This window comes from Falco rusticolus, chromosome 5 (assembly GCF_015220075.1).
Source record: "Falco rusticolus isolate bFalRus1 chromosome 5, bFalRus1.pri, whole genome shotgun sequence".
In the NCBI taxonomy this organism is placed as follows: Eukaryota; Metazoa; Chordata; class Aves; order Falconiformes; family Falconidae; genus Falco; species Falco rusticolus.
The window spans coordinates 25630730-25652346 of NC_051191.1; the positions used below are offsets into that span (position 1 = coordinate 25630730).

The 21617-nt window shown below is 40.5% G+C and overlaps 1 protein-coding gene across 6 annotated transcripts in view; it reads left to right on the forward strand.

Annotated features, from left to right (window-relative positions):
• PCLO (piccolo presynaptic cytomatrix protein) overlaps positions 1–21617 on the forward strand; it is a 402813-nt gene that overhangs the window by 246055 nt on the left and 135141 nt on the right. For all 6 annotated transcript variants that reach the window (XM_037389894.1, XM_037389895.1, XM_037389896.1 and 3 more), the window contains exon 9: positions 4858–4939. In XM_037389894.1, the coding sequence (XP_037245791.1) occupies positions 4858–4939 (82 nt within the window). The remainder of the gene's footprint in view (positions 1–4857; positions 4940–21617) is intronic.

Below are 21617 nucleotides of genomic sequence, written 5' to 3' on the forward strand. Positions count from 1 at the left end.
TTTCCAAATACACTTATTGGCTGTGAATTTGCCAATTTTCTCCTTTGTAAAAAAATGCGAATATTTTACTGACCACTATGACATTTGTATTCCAGAAGATTTTGTTTCATGAGTGAAACATAATTTCCTTGCTAAATGAAATCAGAACTGCTTGATTAAGTCCCACAGACCTTGTACAATTAAAGGTAGTAAATAAAGTACAACCCTGTGCTTTTGAAGCAAGAATGCAACAGAGTGACAACCCTGAACTAAGTTTCCATGGATTTCTTATAACCTCGTGGATTAAGCTCACTATACTATATTATTAATCTAAAATATGTTTGTTTCTATACAACTTCTGTGGTGCTACATAGTATTCTTAAATCACATTAAATTGCAGTGCAGTTTAGTGTCTCAATAGCTGTTTCCCAGTATAACAATTCTGAACTGCTTACCTGAGGAGGGTTAAACATGGGTTAAAACCTAGTCAATACATAATCTATTGCAGATTTCTCACTGATCCCTGTTGACCTCTACAATTTGCTTAGTTGCTTAAATACAGAACTAACAGTGACCATTAGTGGGCCTTCTTAAATGAATAATAAAATCCCAGATTTATCGTAATACCAGTGTGTTGTCATCAGTTCGCTTTGGCAACAGTTTGCTAATCACAAGGAGAAGGCAAGGGCTTTATTTCTAAAGGGCCTCAAAAAGTAGATGCTTGTCTTGGTTCATGGATCTGTATCATTCCCTTGAAATTTAAGCCATGCCTTTTAAGAGGCACTTGAATATTTAGAAATTATGACAAAATGGGTCGTACTGTAGAGCAGGGGGGTTAAAAGGAGAAAATACTGTTTGTGGCAGACATCCAGAAGGCTACCTGCAAACTTCTGTTCCACATTTTTTAAGTCCATCCTGCTTGGTTTGGATTTTTTTCTGGCTAGCAGGGAGATTTTATTTTCATTTATAGTGAACTGCTTTCTCTGTTCGAGGCTTGAGGGGAGGAAGGCGTTTTGTGATTCACATTCTCTGGAAATACGATGAGAAACAGAACATTTCCAAATTTAGTGTAATTGTTAAAATATTTAATCTAATGAGTGAATTGTTAGCCACCCCCTCACTGTAATTCAGGATGGAATTTAGCAGGCAGTTTCTCATTTTTGAGTCATCCAGAAATGATGTTCTCACTGCATACCAGAATGACTTCTACATCGAAAGTCAGAGTTCTGTACTGACCTTATAGCAGAAGCAAAGGCTTTGCAATTTTCTAATGAGCAGGAACATTGTATTTGTTACATTTTTCTTCAGCACTTCTTTTGCAAAACGTCTCCATCATCAGGGATCTATCAGTACAGAGAATTTCCAGACAAATTGACACTCATCCGTTGTGCAGAGGAGATGTAGCGCTTCAAAGGGGCAGGGTCACCTTAGCCGTGGAAATCCTTGGCCAGCTTTCGCAGGCCATGCAAGTACCTGTTGTGTTTAGAGATTAGGACAGATACTGTCTAACCCGTCACCTTGAGCATCCACCATCTTGTTCCTGGATACAGAACTCAGGTAGAATTTTCCTGGCAGACTGGATTTCCTAAAGGACTCAGCCAGGTGTAGCTGCTGAGATTCACCTTACCAGGTCCTGTCTAAGATACTGGTGGAAGGGGAGGTGCAGCGCCACTTAAAACCAGGAATTACTGTGGCTTTGATGACCTGATCCAAAAAACAATTAATATGTTACAGCTATTGCTATGGGCTCTGCCTGGACACTGAAATACATTTGATGCTTTTTTATTTCTTAAATATAGCACTGAAGAAATTTATTCTTAGTTGTGCTCTTTACCTTATAAAATTCCAGTAAATGAGTCTTCTGTGGAGTTTCTTTATCAGATAAAACATTTAAAGGTACCAAAGGGAAAATAAAGTGTATATTTACACTGATCCTCTGTAACAGTGTTAGAAAACCTCAGTGCATTTATTTGCCATTCGTTCCATCTTTTTTGGAGAGGCATTGAGCTGACAAATAACATGAAACACATAACCAGAACTTAAATTCCTGGAGGAAACACTTTATACTCCCGTTTTCATTTAACTCGCTGGGATGCAACCCCCGAGGGCCTGCTGAGTAATATGCAGAAAAAAAACATGAGCTGAGTCCCATGTCAGCTCCTGGAGCGCAGTAGGAGGGGAGATACACTGGAGAGTCAAAATGTGCCTGCAGTCAGAAGAGGATGGCATTGCCAGTGCTGAGTTACAAAAATTGTTACTGGAGCGTACCAAATGCTCCCAGAAAGGTGAGGAAAGGGTCTTGATGGCAAGGACAGATGGCAGGAATCTGGGGGTTTTGTAGCAAGTAAGCAGGATCAAGTCACATTTTTCCCTGGGACCTAAATCTGGGCTTGGGAATTTACACATCTTCCGTTCTTGTGCCTTGCAGTGGAGGGACTGCCTCTTCTGTGCCACAGCTCAGATTTACGCTGTCACAGTTGTGCAACTTCGGTGTGTCCCTCTGCATCTTCACTGGGGTGATTGGGAGGACAGTCATATAGAAAGGGCTCCTGGCATATATTCAGATGAAGCGAAATCAACTTCTGTGGAAGTCAGAAGAAACAAACAGCTGGGAACAGAAAATAATTTGTGTTCTGCAGGTTTTCAAATAGACTACTAGATTTCAGATAAGTACAAGCATTAGTGGTTAAAGTAAAACCATCAAAAACAATGTAGCTGCTCTTTGCATTATCTATTTCCAGCAACCACTGTTTTTTCCTGTTTATTCTGCCACTTTCAGACACATGCTGTTCTGAAGGTAAATGCCTAATGGCATGTTCGATTTAAGTACTGATTCCCACCACCAATAAAAAAAAATATGCCATCCTGAATGCTAATAAACGTTAATGTTTTTATTCATACCTATATGAATCACCAAGATTTATACTTCTTGTAAAATTCTGGAAGTGAAAGTAATGAGGAAGCTAAAGTAGGAGACTTCTGTTTTCTGATATATTTGTCAGGAATTATGTACAATACGGCACTGGATATTTCTGGATTATTATTTATTCAAAAAAACAATCTTGCTAAAGAAAGATAAGATAGAGCAATGAAAAACAATGTGAACTGAAGTTTATGAGCTGCAACATTCCTCAGTTAAATGGAATTGCTCCCACCAAAATGGATCCCAACTAAGGATCTGCTCAAATGTGTTCATAGGCTTCTCTTGAATAGCACTGATCTGTATTCTTTTTTATTTAAGTAAAAATAAAATTACATACAGTCTTTCACTTTTTTTACAATTTTATGTAAGCTACACACGCCAAATAAATTGTTTCTACTGTTAAATTACACTTGCTGAATTTCTGATCATGTCATTAAAAACGTAACAGTGTCCCTATTCATTTATAAGCATGGAAGTGTCATGGTGCTTCATACACTTCTGGTAGCATCAGACCCTATGCCCTGGCAAAATTCTGTGGTAAGCCCTAAAGTCTGCCTGATCTCATGTTCTGATTTATTCTGGAGTCCACTTGTCCACTACCAAATCCCTGATATCCTTTATGTGTGAGATTAATTACGCTCAACACTTCTCTCATTGTGTTACGGGAGGATTTCAGCCTTCTGGCTGCATCATCCACTGGATAAGAAACTGAATTATGACAACAGATGTATAAACACCTCTTCTGCTCGTGTTGGGATTGAGCTAAACGAGTCCCTTGACTTCTTTCTCTCCCCTCCTGTCATTTCTCTGATATCCATTATCATGATAAACTCTCCAGGGGGGGAAACTGGGTTTGAAGTGCCTAGTTCAGGGGGAGATTAATCCCTTTAAATGCTACTGACATATAAGTAATTGTAATAAACCCTTGACAGCAGGCTGCTGATCCACTCAGGCTGCTGCATTACCATGCTGGTTAATACTGTCCCACTGGCTCCTTCATCCTGCCTCCCCCGGGTCCCATCCTGTCTTGATGCCCAGCCTTGAGCAGCCACAGGCACTCACTTCTCTTGGTCCGGGTGCAGCGCTCTGGCTTGGCACCAGCATGGCATGGGCAGAGATGTGGTGGATTCTGCTTTGCCTCTGGAAGACCAAAAGTGCAGGCGAAGAGGGTGCGTGATATCTGTGAGGTGTGTGAGCGTTGCAGCAAACGTGCATTCTGCAAAGGCGTTTTGGTGGGGACACAGGGTGACCATCCCCGGCAGATAGGTTAGTCCCTGCTGTGTGGCCCCTCCTGTGCCTGTGTCATGGGGCAGGTGGGATCATCCCAGCTGGAAACCTTGCTCTTTAGTGTGTGTGGTGGGGAGGTGTTGCTTTCAGCTTGTTCACTTCCCAGTATTAGCCCAAGCAAATGTTGCGCATTGTCATTCAGAACGTAGTCCTACAAGTTTTAGGTTGGGTCTTTCAAAAGACTTGCAATGTGATGGCAAGAGAGACGTTGGGATGTGTGGGTCTGCTGAAACTAGAGTAGTAACTCGTGCCTGTTTGCGTGTTCCACTACCATTTTGTTTAGGTCTGTATGAACAGGATTTTATAAAAATTACAGGAATTATACTGAATTTCATTCTTCTCTTGAACATTGCTTAGACAAATGATTAATGTTGAGAGAAGCTGCAGAGGACAGTGACCACCTTCTAGTCATTAGGAAATAGAAATCAGATCTAAAGCTGTATCCAAAATTAATCTGGCTTTATGGAAGCAAATATTCATTCCCCTGCAGAAGGATTTTCCAGTCTGACAAGTGTCTTGAAACTTGGAGGATCATTTGAATTGTGAAGCCGTGATATTTCCCTGGGTGAAATCAGTTGGTTTGCTTGTTTCTGTTTCAGCTGTCTAAAATTAGTGATAGAATTGATGCTGTTTTATCTTTTTATGACTTGCATATTTGTGTTCCTCAGATAAATGGGAAGCCCCTGCAGTACATTTTCCCTCACGCAAGGCTCAAACTACTGAGAGACCCGAAGGATCACACAGTTTCAGGTAAAAAAACCACAGCCCTCTACGAGACATGTTAATTAATTTGATTAGCGTGAATCATGCAAAAGATTTGCAGTATTAAAAATAGTTTCTCTGTCATAGGCAGCAGGGAATTCAGTGGTCATTTTAAATCTTGCTAGTTGATTGTAACAGAAAGCAGCAGTGCAGAAAAAAGGTCACAAGATCTGTTTGAGATATATAAGCCATCCAGACATTAAAAACAGAGAGGAAATCTGTTGTATTATACATATGAGCAGTCTGGTTTGCTGTTGCTTTTTATGTAACTATATTCTCTGTATGAGAAGTTTCTATAAAACAGGCTTGGGTAGGTGTTCAGCATGTACAGAACCGAGAATTTTATTCTTTCTGTACTGGAACTTACAAGGGGGTTAGCAGAACAATCGGATCCCATTTTTCGGTGATCTCTTCACATGGAGGCATTTATCACAGGACTTCAGATTTATTCTGCTTTCCCTGGTGCTAACACAAATGTTCATGTAAGTTTGACTCTGCTTGCAAAGGCGATGAAAGTGGCAAAGGTTACAGTTGCTCACCTCCCGGACTGTGAGCGGGAGCGCAGTGTGATGTTTTCATGTATCAAATTGTAAAAGGCTGCCAGTTACTAGAGCTAGCACAGGTAAGGTCTGTCTGTCCAAGCTTTTGGAATTGCCCTCTTTCTCACATCTCATACTGATAAGGAACTCAAAGTCCTTTTTAATACGCTCCTTGTCTTTTTTCAGAGGTACATGCTCGAAGCGGTTTTGTCATGAAACCATCAGACTCTGTTTTAACTTGCTTAAAAAATTCTAATAGCATGTGTCAACCTCTTTTTCTAGCAGAAGTATTTACTGACTTCCAGCTCTGGTGTTCCCTCAAGCATTAAGTATAAAGTGGCGTGAACTTAACTGAATTGCTAAATATTGTTTTCACAGGGTTTCTGGCAGTAAAATCTTGATCACTTCCATCCCCAGTATCTCCCTCATAATTAGGCTGTTAAATGAATGCTCTGTACACGTTATGATGTATTTTCTTGCTAGCCAGTGTAACAACACCCGGTGATGATTTCAGGATACGGAAAGACCCCCAGACACACACAGCAGAGTCTGAAAGGAGCCACCTGGTCGGCTGATGTGTCAGCCCCTGCTGCCCAGGGCCCTCAGTCCCTAAGGAGCTCCTTGACATCCTAGTGGGGATGGGTGCCCTGCAGGGTGATGTGACGTTGTGTACCAAGCTGCTGGCTCACTCAAGAACAAGTGGAACTACAACCACACAACTGTGCATAGCTCGTTATATAATGCCTCTGACAGCCTGCTCTCCTCTGTAAAATTGCTTATTCTCACGCAATGTGAATTGTCTACTCCAGACTATCTGCCAGCTCTCGTGCTGACAGCCACAGCAATGTACTGTGCATCGGTGTAAATGCCTTGTAAATGGTGACTGGGAAACCAAGGTGTAGGTATTGACTTCCCATTGACTAACACCCTGCACAACATGAGATCACACAGGATCAAATATTTACTCAGGATCCTGCTAAGGTTTCATAGCCCACCCTAGGACTGCTGGCTGCTATAGCTGTGATGTATTGTACCTACATTTTAATTGGATTAAGCAAGCTTGGCTATGTGTCTACAAGCTGCAGTCATACTTTTGGCTTTTAGTCCAGATACACCTTTGGAGACCTGCACAGACATACTTCTATATGATGTACTTATAGATTTCCCTACAGGTGTGAAAAGGCTTAAATGCTTTGTACAGAAAAGAGCCAAAAGTGGAATAGGATGCCAACAGGGAAGATCTGAGCCAGAAGAAGTTGTATTTTTTGCACCTTGTACGTCTTTGAAGTACTGTGACTCCTTGACTTCATACGTCCCTTCCTCCCCCTCTCTCAGTGTCTGAAGAATTAAAGTGCACGGAAACTCTCTTTAAATATGCAGTGCTTTCTGCTTAGCCTTCACCTTTCCAGATGACATTTCTCAGAGCCGCACACATGGGTTTTATTTATTTTTTAAAAAAATCAATTCTGATTATTCTCTGCAAACTAATAGCCAGTATCTTTGTTCATTAACCAGACAATTGCTGTTAACCAGAGGCAGACTTAGAAATCTATTATACAGCAAAATTTGCTTAACCTATTGGTACATTAAACAACATACACTCTTACTCCACCACAGCTACCTTGCTACAAGTTTGTTGGATATTCATCTAGATGCCATGATTTGTTGGTGTGTTGGCCAGCTGGTTTCTTTCTTTTTCTTTTTTTCATTGTTTCTTTCCTTACTCACATTCTTCTGCTCTCCCTTTCTCCTTCATCCTCTCTTTCTTACCCAAAGTACCAAAATGTTGCACAGGCAGAGGAAGACCGTATGTTAAAAAAACCAACCACCCTCAATAAAGCTCACATGGGGTGTCAGATCTCTCCAAGAGGACAGCCAGTCACTGTCCACGTGCTGATGGGCGTCTCTCTGGCAACCATCCTTTCAGTACAATCTTCAGGGCAACCATCCTTTCAGTAGCATCTTCAGGGTAATCATCCTTTCAGTAGCATCTTCAGGGCAACCGTCCTTTCTGCAGCATCTTCAGGGCAAGCACTCTTTCAGCAGCATCTTTGGCTGTATTGGACAAGACTACCTGAACCCTTGCATTGCTGTATTCTTACAAGCCAGCTGGCCTGTGGTCCTGGGTGGCCACAACAGCATATGCATCATCTGTTGTCTCTGATTATCTTACAGGATGTACAGTGTGTACATCCTCTGTCTTCGCTATGCACAAAAGCCTGTCCTATGCGATCATTTCTGCACATGCAAGAACAGTTTCTGCTGATGCTTTAAATGATCTATGTGCAGTTTTGTCAGTTCAACAGCAGGAGTTGCCTGGGGAGTTGCTTGAGACTGACAGGTTCTCCTCTCAGGGAATTAATGAACGCATCTTAAGTATACAAATGGGGTATCTTAACTGGTGCATATCCAGCAGGAGCTACATGGGGAAATCTCCCGATCTGTCCACAATTCCCACTTGGAGAACTCCTCTAACTGTTGATAGCTGCTTTGTTGGGAAGCTGGCCATTGGTTCAGCCCATCACCTCATCTCACTGGAGAGTTCCTGGGCCAGCCTTGGCATGAATGACTCAGGGTGCTGGGTCAGCCCAGGGACCTGGCTATACAACACCTGTAACTATAGGGCAAGCTTGAATTTCATCCTAGTATCATTGTTATAATTTGAATTCCATAGATCTCATCACATACCTACCATACTGGAGGTTACTTCCTGTTTATGGATCCAGAAATTGTCAAATCATTAATATTAATAATAGCAGTGCCAAATTACTTAAAATTCAGGCTACATCACTACGTACTATGTGCAGATGCATTCTGTTTATTTACTTTCTTGATTAATAGAAACTAGCTCAGAGGTACAGATGCTTTTGATGCCTCTTAGATAATCTAGCATAATTTTAAACACAAAAATATTTTCTGCAAATTTTAGCATGTGAATGAGGTTTTTAAGGAGCAAGGAACCAGCCAAAATTGCGATGGAAAGAGAATAGTAGCTCTGAATGAAAAATAAATGTATACTTGCTCGCTGGACTCTCTCTTGAGGGTTCTTGTTTATCAGCATATGCCATCATCTAGAAGTCACATCTTTTGCTTTCAAGGTGTGCAATATCCCCCTCCTCAGGCAATGATGATAGATATGAAGGAATTGTCAAGGATTTTCTCTGCAAAGATCAATTAATAATTTGCAATTTAAAGAAAAAGAATTGGCATCATGGTTATGCTGAGTTGCAAAGCAATGTTGGCAGTGATTAGTGAATGATAATGTAGCAGTGTTTAACGCTCCAGAAACTCACTGTTTGTTTTCACTGAGAATCCGTTGCTCCTTTTGGATCTTTTAGCATAGCAGCATAAGCACTGTTTTATACTGCCAGAATTTTCTCTTCTGTTCTTTAACATGTCATAGTTATAGTTGAAAAAGTCAAGAGAGGACATGGCTATTGAAGGTAATGAAAGCATTGGCAATACCTTTGGAAACGTTGTAAAGATAAAAACTTAACACTGTGTCATTCCTGATCAGAAAGCTGGGTGATAACCCAACAAGGTAGACACATCTCAGTAGGTCTATAGGTGCAATGAGTTCACTCAAAGGTAATTTTTGCTGCTTTACTTCACTTACTTTACTTCACAAGGAATTCTTCCCTTTCAAAAGGTAGGATATTCTGTGTTTCCAGGCAGCAGAACATACCTTTGAGAACCCAGGCTGCCCATATTGCGCAACATCCTCTTCAGTTCTCATGAAAATAAAAAGGCAGGGAAGCATTAAGAAAAAGCTGTGAACTTTACAGTAAAGAAGAGAATTAGACTGTGGGAGAAGGCTGTGTCCCTAATCTTCACTTCAGCAGTGATGTCAGTGAAACACTAAGAGGATGACGGGGTAGCTGTGATGCTACGTACACATCAGAGATGCCTCATACTGTCCATAAGGATCATTGATTCCTGTACATAAAACTACGCTTCTGCAGCATGCCAGCTCATGGGGTACTTATCCTAAAAGAGAGGAAGAGGATTCAAAGAATTTTCCTATAGCAAGGCCTTACTGCTATAGATAGCCTGTAAATAAATAACCGTATGTATTTAGGGTTCTTTCACCTGCAAGTTCAGCAAATTTAGTTCTTGCACCAAAATACTGAAGTATGGTGAGTATGTGACTACTAATCAATTAAAAACCACATTAAATATAGTCACAGTCTGTGTCTTGAATATGATATAGTAGTGAAAAACAGAGGGTGAGAAGTGTAACCCATCTCTTCTCCTCATACTCTTTTCTTAGAGGATAACTCGTCCTGTTTCTTTGGTTTAATGTTGTGAAGAACTAAGATAATACTTTGCACAAAACCCCAGTACCCTCCTTTAACTTGTCACTGTCGAAGGATTTAATCCCTAATTAATGGCCATCATTGCCTTAAACATTCTTTCCTTATCAGAGATGTGGTACAGAAGGTAAAACCCCATAAACAGAAAGGGACATAGCCGTTACAACCAGGCAATGTCAGAGATTTTCCACTGGTCATATAGCAGTAAGTAAGGACAGGGATGGAAATAAATGGAAGGAAAGATGTCTTTCTGTGTCTTAAAAGCAATCTTAGAAAGAACTTAATATCATTTGTCTTTTATATATATATGATCACAAGCAATATTTTGGATTTGTTAAAAACATTTTGTTGAGATACAGACCATATATTCCATGTTGATGTGCCTTGTCTCTAATTGAATTTGAAAAGCACTAGTGTGTGTACTTAAAATACTTTCCCTGAACCCTTTTTGGCTGCTCTGTTGTTTATTCACTTTTCAGTGTGTGAACATCTGTTGAAGGATGTCTAATAAGATGAGTGGAGGTAGTTGAGAGTGAAATGTATCTACTGGTTATAAAGGTCCAGTTTCCTTTCATAGTTTTCAAGCAGAAGGGGCTGCAGAAACATATCGCTGCCACGCTGAATGTTAGAGCTCAGTCGGCCTCCCAGGTTTCCATGGAAAGCCAAGAGAAAAGCTGGCATGTGAGAATGAGATTCACAGAAGACAAAGCAGAATTTTCTGTGTTGGAGATAAGGGATGCAGACCAGCACTTTCTCATGATGGAGTAGAAGACAAAACATTCAGGGCTGCATAATATTGATGAGACAACTGATAAAGGACACCAGAAAAAGTTAATAATGCAGAGAATGTCTTGTAGAGATCTAAAATTAGATGAGATGAACAGATATGGCTTATATACAAAGAAGTTACAGAACAGTCAAAAGACTTGTAGAGGACATTATTTAACTATTCACAGATTTGTACAGGTCTTTGAAGTGCACTAGGTGTACAATCTGAATGCAGGATGATTAACATTAAGACCTTCTGATTCTGCAGGTCACTGACGCAAAGAAAATGTTCCTTGTGAGTTGGTAGAACTCTGAGGTTCTGATTGTCTCATAGCATCATTGCACCGAGCTAACAGGTGCAGCATTTGTCAAGTGAAACCTTTCTTCTTCATTATCTGTGTTTCTGATTTTTTTAAAAACTTTAATATTGTTTACAGGTAATACGCACTCAGTGCCTGCATGTTTGTTTGCTGGTTTGCTTCAGTAAAGAGAAGTTGAGGGAGGGGGGTTGTCAGAATTTTTTTTTTTTTAAATAACCTAAAGTTTGCCAGAAATTTTTCTCATTCCTGAAGAAATCTATTCAACAGGGAAGGGAGTGAAGCTGACGTTAGTCAACGCTGATAAAGCCAAAGCTGTCTGAGGATAGGTACCCCAAAATTACATGAATTTTATAAAAAAAATTTTGTTTTTTGTAAAAAACACCCCATGCAAGAAGAAGGTATCATGTGCCCCATAGTCATTAGAATACGTATTTATCTAAAGGAGATACAATTTCAGGAGGCAAAAATGTAAGACTTATCGAAGTGCTAATTTGCGTGTTTATCAGAAATTTTCTTTTTGTTTTCTGTAAAAAATGCTTATATGTGGCTGCTTGTTGATGTGTTGGACAGCAGTAGTCATTGGCTTGAGAATATACTATTTTCTCAGGAAAGACAGAAAATTTCCCTCATTTGACAGCTTCTTCTAATGGATAGAAAAAATTGATATATCATTCTCTTGATATAGAAGTGAAGACTGCAGTGTTTAAAGGAATGAGGTATGCAGGTAAATAAATTACCTTTATCCCTGTCACATAAAAAACCCTGCATTTTGAAGGGTTAATATCAACAAAGCAAGCTGACTAGTAAATTACTATGCACTTAATTCATATGGTGTTTTTCTTTTGCAGTAGTCAGTTGAGTTATTATAAGAAATACTCATTTTGTGTGAGACATCAAATGAGTATATCACAAACAAGATGTGACATTCCAAGTCTTACAAGGTTTATGCCTTGTCTTTTTTTTTTTTTTTTTAGAAAAACAACTAAAAATCCTTTCGTCAACTCCCCCTCTTTAAAATATGCAAAATGTACTTTTCTATGTTCCTTTTTTTTAAGTATTATTTTTCTATTATTTTTTCATTACCAACCTCAGCTCAGTACAAGAGAAGTAAGGTACTTCATTACTTAAAGACGTGAGTTTAAACCCCACTTAGATAAGAAGTGATGGCAAAGAGTTACTGACCTCATTCAGCAGCGACTGATGTCATCAGGGACAGAGCATGTGCGGTTCATTGAAGGTCTCAACGTGCTTTAGCGAACAGTTCCTATTTCCGAACACAAAGCTAGCCTGTATCTGCAGACTGAATGGTTGTAAGAAACAAACTGTCAAATGGCCACGCCATCCTTCCTGGAGACAGTCTGAACAGCTGCTCTGTGATACCCCTTCTGAGAATAAACCATAAGCTTCTGTCTCTGCCATTGCCAGCTTAGGATCTTTTCCAAGCAATGAGTCAAAAGTTAATTTGAAGTTTAACAACAGGGGAACTACAATTCCTTCACTTATTTTGTGTAATTTATATGAATATTATAATGTTTTTAAGGAATTGTACACCAAAACTAGATACTGTGTTTGTCTTTGAGAAAAGAAGGAGAATTCAGAGTATATTACAAAGACAATACATGATTGGAAGTATTGCTTGTTTTGGACGAATGGCATTTTACAACTTACTGTTCCACAGATTCTTCCCCATTCATGGCAGATACTCATGCAGGACTGTATCAGTTGATTCCTTGGTGCAGGAGAGTCATCTGGGTGAGATATTCCTTTGGTTTTCCCTCAAGAGAAATTATTTAGTGTACAGAGGCTTTGCTGGGTGGCTGTTAACCACAGGCAGTATCATCACTCTACAGATTCCTCAAAATGTTCCCCATAATGTGTGCACTCCCTGTGGTGTCTCCTGTCCCAAAGGAAGCGGTAGAGTGGAGTAGCTTCTATTTAACCATCACCAACACACGTTTGCACAAACACCAGACAGATTTGCTCTGCTCTAAGAAAATTATTGAGGAGTTTAAAAAGTTGATTAATTACATGAGCACTTGTCTGCAGTTTGAATGACTCTATAATAGCAGGGCATTATGCCAAGTCTGTAACACAAGATCAGCACACAGAATTGTAATAGAGAGAATTTACATGCTAGATCCTCAGGCCTTTACTTGGTGTTTTCATAACAAAATATAGATAGCCTCAAAAGCTGGAGATCCTCTTCCAAAACAGCTAAATAAAACCAAATTATTTGGAGTTTTGGTCCAAGATGTTAAGATAACATCTTGCTAACAAAGCTCATTCCGTTTACCTAGGACTGAACTATCATTTGCTAATAATAGTTGCTAAGACATCGCTAATATGCCAGATTCATAACATACCAACTAAGCTGTGATATTCCAGCAAAGCATCTTTTATGTTTTTCTCTGATGGCAGGGCTGCCTGACATTATGTAGGAAACATGAATAAAATCTATTCAACTATTCTCTTTCATTGAGAAGAACATTAATAAAATGCTTGAGCTAAAAACAACTACTGTAGCACTAAAAATACCGCAGGGATTGATTTTTTTACAGTGAAGCCATGAATGATCGACTGACACATTGGCTGAACAGACAAAAGTTTATTTTTATGGTGGATTAATCCTCATAAGAATCTGTAAAGTTTTGTGAAACTGGACTGAAATTAGGGTATTGCAGTAAATGGAAAGGGACTTTAGACTTCGACTATTTTCTTACATTAAATTTTAGCCTGGAATTGGGATGTAAAGGTCTGATGTCTGGGCAACTAGATGAGTAAAGAATTGGTCAGATGATTGGGTTTTGAGGACAGTGGTTAATGGGCTGTGCTTTTCCTAGAGGCAGGTAACAAATACCACAGAAGACCCTGTCATGGGACCATTTAATAACTTTATCAGTGACACGGAGGAGATGATGGAGTACACTCAGATGACATGAAATTGGGGGAATACACTTGAAGGCAGGGCTGCCATTCAGAGCGACCAGGACAGGCTGGAGGAATGGGCCAACAGAACCATTGTGAAGTTGAACAGGATTAAGTACAAATCTTGTACCTGGAGACAAAGAGCCCTGTGCACTGATGGAAGCTGGGGAGAGACTGGCTGGGGAGCAGGTCGGCAGAAGAGGCCCTTGGGGGAGGTCTCTGTAAACCACCATCATGTGCCTTGGCAGTAAAGGTGGCCAAAAGCATCCCAGGCCATGTTACCAGCACCATGCCAGTAGATCAAGGGAAGTGACCATCCCCTTCTACTCAATATGTGTCAGGCTGTGTCTAGATACTGTGTTTGGTGTTGCCCCCAGCCCACCTCCAACACAGGAAAGACATGGACAAATGGGAGGCAGCACAGCAGAGGGCCAGGGGGGTGGCTGGGGGCTGTAGCACCTGCCCTGAGAGCAGAAATTGGGGGACAGGGCTTGTTCAGCCTGAAGAGGAGACAGTTTCTGGGGGGACATAACAGCAGCCATCCCATACCGACGAGGAGCTTATCAAGAGGGAGCAAGGCTCTTCACAGCAGGATGCTGAGGCAATGGGCATCAGTTAAAACAGGATAGGTTAATACTAGTTGTAAAGAAAAACTTCTTCCCCACTGCACTTACCTATAACTATTAAGATGTGTAAATCTAACATATGTTGTGACTTGCTTAAAAGTCCTTCATTTTAGGATGGGAAAGGGAGTGTACGTGATCAGATACTCACTAAATAAAGTTGTGTGGGCAAGAACATTGCGACAAAGGGAGAGAAGATTCAGAACAGATAGGGAAGGGTCCAGATCATGTTTTGACTGATGCAGTCCTGACAACAAGACCAAGACTGAATGGTCTTTCTGGATTTTGCTAAAGTCTTGAGGTGCTCCGGAGTATAAGTTTACAGTGAGTAAACTCACTAAGTCTGCATTTCTGTGTGCATTTAAGAAAAGTGTCACCATTGGCATATCTTACCTTAGGATACTATCAGCACTCTGCATAGATAGCATGAACTGCTGGCCAGTAGGTAATAGGATGGAGCGGTGTTTCTATTTCCTCTAAACCCTTTCCTCCAGTCTTCCAGCTTCATAAAAGTAATTTATGATAGATATAGCCTTTGTGCTCCCCAAATATCAGCACCATGGTTACTGGAGAAGTAATGCTAAATAAAGGAAAGGAATGCATTCCTTCCTTCCTTCTTAGCTTGACTGTGTGTTAGACAAGTCTGCAACACCCTGGACAAAATTTTTAGCAGGTGTAATAATGATCACTGTTCATTGAAGATAGCAAAATTTTCCCAAATTTATTAAAGATAAGAACAGTCTTACTAGGTCAGGCATAAAATTTGTTTAGCCCTTTGTTGTGGCCTTGACAGGAGGTATTTGAGAATTTAAGGCCAGGGTAAACATGGTGCAATATTCTCACAGCTTCCAAGAGTCTGTGGTCCAGCCACTTTGTGAAGCAGTGACTGCTGCTTTGCATTTAATAGGGAGCTACTCTTTTCCTAAAGACTTTTGTTTAAGCATTATATTATGACTAGCATATACACCTTACATCTTACATATTGTAGAATATTGTATACAATTACATTTACATTAAATCTGTTGCTGTTTCTCAAATACCAAAGCTGATATACATTCAAAACTAACTTCTTAAACAATGGAGTTTAGTTGTCAGTCAGTGACATTTATTGAGCCACTGTTGTCTATCAGTAAACACCACGAATCTCAGTGCCTACAGGATTTTTATAGATTTAAAGCTACAGTCTACCATAGCTGACACCATTGATTCTGATGTGACAGATCATCCAAGAAGAAGAGACCCGTGTCTTGTTTTCAAGTAGATATGACAAGTGCTCCAAGATGCTAATTCATAAACCACTTAATGATCCTTCAGGATGATAACCAGTGTGCAAATCAGCATGAAGCAGATTTGCAGCTGATATAAAGAAATGCTGTGCTATTAAAACAACTGGAATATATCTGAATTTCATCAGCTCAGGATTTGGCTTCATGTATATTTTATGCTTTAATTGCCAATGACCAAGAAATGCAGTAACTGAGTAGGCTTAATCATGTTTCTAGGAAACAACTTCATTTAAGCTAATTTCATTAGAAAGCACCAAAACAATTCTCCTGAGCACAAGCTTGAAAATGTTAGAACTGTCTAGGCAACCAAGCTCTGATATGGATCATCATGTTATGTATTCCAGAGAATTGCAGAAGAATAATAATGTAAATAAAAATCTAGCCTGGATTTCATTATACACATTACTTTTCCTTCTGATTTCCAAGTACCTGATCTAACTTTGTTTTGTTTGCTTTGTCATGCTTCCTTTCCGTCTGTTCTCCAAACTTCACAGTATTATGATACTGAAGTAAATAGCTTGCATGGAACTTTTAAGTCTGAACTTTCCAAAGAGAATTTGTGGTGGTTTTTTGCTGTGGCTGACATTGCTGTTTCATACAGACAATGGAAGGTGGTGTAAAATTGTTCCGGCAGATAAGGGCCTACCAGCGCCCTGGCATATGTCTGGTCTAGATAAGGCTGGAGGAGAAATGGGGAGATAACGTCAGTAAATGAGCACAGGAGAAAGGTGTTTTCTCTCTGTTCACAGCCAAATCGAGTCCAAAGACTTTGCATTATCTGGTGTGATTGATAAGTTCTTATTGCTGTAGCGTAGTATTTTGGCACATTGCAAAATCTTCCATGCCTAATGTCTCATTTTCATTCTTTATCCTCATGCATTTATCCAGTTGCTACCATTGGACCTTGCCCAGAAAAGGTCACCCTTGTGCTTGCTGGCTATGAGTCAACCTTCTGGTTTTGAAATTGGTTTTTGAAAGCGATGTTAGAAAGTGATGAAAACTGTTTTTGGACTTGCAGTTTTTTCCTCCCTCAGTGGTATGTCTGTGCATGGGCTCATGGATCTGAAACACAACACTTATTATCTATGTGGTTTCAACATACCTTCCATTTCAAACTACTCCAAGATATGTGATGTAGTTCTCATCTGCATTTTGCAGTTTAAGCCCATTTCAGTTTTCCCCATTTTACTTCTGTATAGTTTCAGCTTCAAAGCACATAATATCCAAAGGTGTTTTCACAGAAATAAATCATGATTTTCAAATGCCAACTTGAAGGGTATGCTCTTATGCTCTTAGAAATCCAAATCAGTAGTGGTTTTTTTTCATATCTATCTTAAAAATTCAGTCACCTAAGTCTATTAAAAATTCATCTAACTCTGTTTCTGTGACAAGAGTCAAATTGCTGATGCTTGTTACTTACACTTTCCTATGCCAATTTGCACAAACTCATGTGTGATTATTGAAAATTCGTTGTACATTCTAATTGCTTCCTTCCTTTCTTTGCTCATCTAATCAGATAGACAAATTGTTTCATACTTTGAAAAATTAGCCCAGAGGAAATATTTGTTTGAATTAGCACATGAACAATGTTTGCACAGAGCTTCTGGGTCACATGCCTGCATTCTGCCCACGCTGAAGTGTTGCTACTGTATGGGACTTATCTAATAATTCAACAATATTAGTCCGTGCATTTGGTGCTGGAATACTATTTGCTTTTATAAGAGAAAAATCCCTGGAAACTTAATTTTCACCTCTTTTTTAAAGGCAAGACCACCAACACCGGCAAAAGCCTGGTGTACCTGGAATTACTGTTTGTCTCTGCTCTTTTCTTCTTTTTTTTTTTTTTTTTTTTTTAACCTGTACCTTATGTGAGGGGTTATTGACAGTTTTTTTGGAAAGACAAGTCTAATCATTGCATAGATGCTAAACTAGTTCCAGGAAATCTAGGCTGTTTTTACTCTAAAGGCTGTAGTGGAGCTACTCCACAAAGTAGTAGAAAGATAAGATTTTGTGAGCTTCCCTGTGACCAAAGCAACAGAAACAGATTGGCAGCAATCTGATCTTCATTATCTCCATAATGGACAAAAAAGACCAAATTGTAATTGCAGAGCTCAGGTTATGGTCAGCCTATTCCAGTAAAATAAATTACAGTCTTGCTGCTGTGTTGCTACTGGAACACAAGAAAATACACAAGGGGATACAATTTCATAGTGGTCTAAGATACACTGAGCTGCACAAGTTCAAAATAAGTAAGTGTAATTGGACACAAAGTATGTAATGGTGGAATTAAGGAAAAAGGAATGATGAATTTTTAAAATACTTTTGCACTGATGCTTGCTGGGTCACCAGTGACAGAATTTTTGTCAAGTTGTTGGTCACTACTCAAATATACATTATTTTTTAAAATATATATATTTTTTTATATATATAGTGAATATGTATCACTGAAGCAGTTCGTGATGTCTGGAAGGATATGAAAAGACAAGTGAAATGTCCTTTTGAAAGTCACAAAGTAGAATAATTGCCCAAAAGCAAAAAAAAGAGCTATTAACCATTCAATTTTATTAATATTTTTCTCCCAAGTATGGATTTCTCTCAAAAGTAGCTCTTCATTTATTAGTCACTTGAAATCTACATTAGAATAGAATTGAATAGAATAGAACAGAATAGAATAGAATATTTCAGTTGGAAGGGACCTACAACAGTCATCTAGTCCAACTCCCTGATGAGAGCAGTTCAGGGCTGACCAAAAGTGAAAGCACATTATTAAGGGTGCTGTTCAGATGCCTCTTAAATACTGACTGGGACATCGACCACCTCTCTAGGAAGCCTATTCCAGTGTTTGACCACCCTCTCAGTAAAGAAATGCTTCCCAACGTCCAGTCTGAACCTCCAAAGCTGGTGTGGCTTTGAACCTTTCTCACGCATCCTATCACTGGATCCTGGGGAGAAAAGCTCAGCACCTCCCTCTCTGGCTTCACCTCCTCAGGAAGCTGTGGAGAGCAATGGGGTCACCTCTCGGCTTCCTTTTCTCCAAACTTGACAAACCCAATGTCTTCAGCTGCTCCTCATAGGACATTCCTTCCAGCCCTTCCACCAGCTTTGTTGCCTTCCTCTGGATGCATTCAAGGACCTTCACATCCTTCCTAAATGATGGGGCCTGGAACTGCACACAGTGCTCAAGGTGAGGCTGCACAAATGCTGAAAGCAGTGGGATAGTCACCCCTGTTGACTGGCTGGTGATGCTGTTTGCTGCACCCCAGGATGCAGGTTGCCCTTTGGCTGCTGGGCATGCTGCTGGCTCCGATTGAACCTGCTGTTGGCCAGCACCTCCAGATCCTGTTCTACAGGGCTGCTCTCCACCCACTCATCTCCCAGTTTATACTTGTGCCCAGCATTACTCTGTCCTAGGTACAGGATCCAGCATTTGGACTAGTTCCATTGAATCCCATTAATCATTGCCCAATGTTCCATTCTATCTAGATCCCTCTACAAGGCCTCTTGCCCCTCAAGGGAGTTAAACAGCAGCTCCCATTTTGGTACCATCAGCAAACTTGCTAATGGTGCCTTCAACTCCTGCATCCAGTTTGTTAACTCTTGAACAGAACTGGTCCTAGAATTGAACCCTGAGGAACACCACTGGTGACCAGTCACCAGCCAGATGTAGCCTCACTCACTTTGAGCTCTGCCTCTCACCCAGCGCACTGTGAACCCACCCATCCCACACTTGGCCAGAAGGATGCTGTGAGAGACATCTGAAAATCTAAAATTGAAAGATTAATGTCTGGTTATACCAAAATAGTCTGAGAGATGGGAATTAAGACTCAAAAATTTAAAAAAAAATATCCAAAAACAAAGGGAAAAGAGATCTGAGAAAGCATATGGTTGATGATAATTTATAAACTGTCTGCATTTGAGGTGATAAATTGGGCAATGTCATTGCAAACAGAAGTAGTAAACTGTAGAGGAATGAAGACAGTGGGTTGATTAACACTGATAACGTGCAGCTTTGGCCTTGCCTCAGAGGCAGTGGGTTGATTGACATGGGCGATGTGCAGCTGCAGCTTGTTCCTGCCAAGTGGTTAAATAGCCCTGAGGAGTGTGGGAGAGGGGGTTGGATGGAGGGGGAGCAGTGTGGTCTGACCTCTGGGGGCAGGAGATACAGTGCAGACAGTAGAATCTGGCCAATGGTAGAGCCTTGTTGCAGCCTACTGGTTTGTTTGTGCTGCAACAATTGAGGCCCTTCAGATTATGAGACTGAGTGTAATGAGCAGCAATAGCAGTGATGGCTGTGCTGGGGCATGTTTGAAGTTTTGAATAGTGATGGTGGTGCCCAATGTAGTGGGGACAGCCTGCGATCCAGATTGTGTTGAGATAGGTGGGAAGAGCCTGGGAATCTGGATCAGACACCAGTAAAGGTGAGCTGTTGGGATCAAAGAGAAGGAAGCTTAATTGCTGTGGAGTTAAGAAACAGGGTAATGGGTGATAGCGGCAGAGTATGTGGCCAGATGTGGCAGCAGCCTGCAGTGGCGGTGGGTCCAGAGTGGGTCTGGCCAGAAGCCGTGAAGGCTGTGTTGGGGTGTGGGAGCAGTGTGGTGCTGCAGGTGGCTCCTGCCATTGCTGCTGCTGCTCAGCCTGGTGGCATTCTTTCCCACGTTTATGTGCTTCTTGAAGGTGTCCCCACTTGTAGAAGAAATGGGCAACCACAAGGATGTTAAGAAGTTTTTTCAGGACACAGAATGATGTGTTAGTGCTGTGTTCTAGATCTGCTGCTGCTGAAATCTCACTCAGGTTACTGTCCAGTGTGACCCAAGAGGTGAAAGGACAAGGCACTGTAAGTTCATCAGAACCCCCCTCTGAAGAAAGCAAAATCCCAGATGCTAAGAAAGCAGATAAGAAAGGTGATCAACCTGTAGAAACTGAAAAGGCCAAGATAAAAATGAAGAAGGAATTCGGGGACAAGTTGTCAAAACTGTATTTAAAGTTTATTTGTAAAAAGTTTGTGATGGTTGGTAAAAACATGAGGTATGAAATAAAGAAAAAAGGGGGAATTGTACAGGGATGAATCTGGCTTAATTAACATTGATAATATACAGCTGTGGGCTGGCTTCAGGGGTGGGGAGGCTGGCTGATGTAGATAAGGTGCAGCTGTGGCTGGTTAAGTTAAGTGGTTGGGCAGCCAAGGAAGAAGCAGAGAGAAGAGAGAACATGTGCCCTGAGTGAGGAGAAGGCAGCAGAGGGACTGGTATGAAGAGTATGATGGTATGAGATGGTAAAAGACCTTGTTGCAGCTTGATAGTTGGAGAGTGCTGTGACAGTAAACTCATTATTTTCAATAGATATAGTATAAGCAAATTTGAAATCCCATGTTCACATGAGAAAACAGAGCAGCATGCAAGCAATATTTCTTTGTCAGCCAGAATGGAGCACTTAAAGTTCACTGGGCAGAAAGTAGCTCATTCATTCTGACTGCCAGGAATGGTATGTTTGGTAACTTAAGCTAACTTTTTTCTTCTAGTAACATTTTTGCGACATAGTAATAATGGGGTACTGTTTTCTAATTTAGTACAAGCAGGTGAAATTAAATTAAATACCCTCTGAATTGTTCAGCAAAACCATGTACGAACACACACAGGTAGACCCCTCCCTGCGGCTGTCCCTTAGCAAGCATGCTCCTACTTAGTACATAATGTCAGTCATGCGTTTGACTCGAAGACCTGCAAATATAAAATCACAAGCTTCTTCAAAGTGTCTAGGAATAAAAATCCGTCTATATAGGTGTAGGAAATAATTGGGTTTATTAGCAGTAATATGGCTGGACACTGTAGATTTTCAAAATTGGAACCAATCTAGGCCATGATTGTCAAAGTTATCTAGCGTGGTTGTCCATTG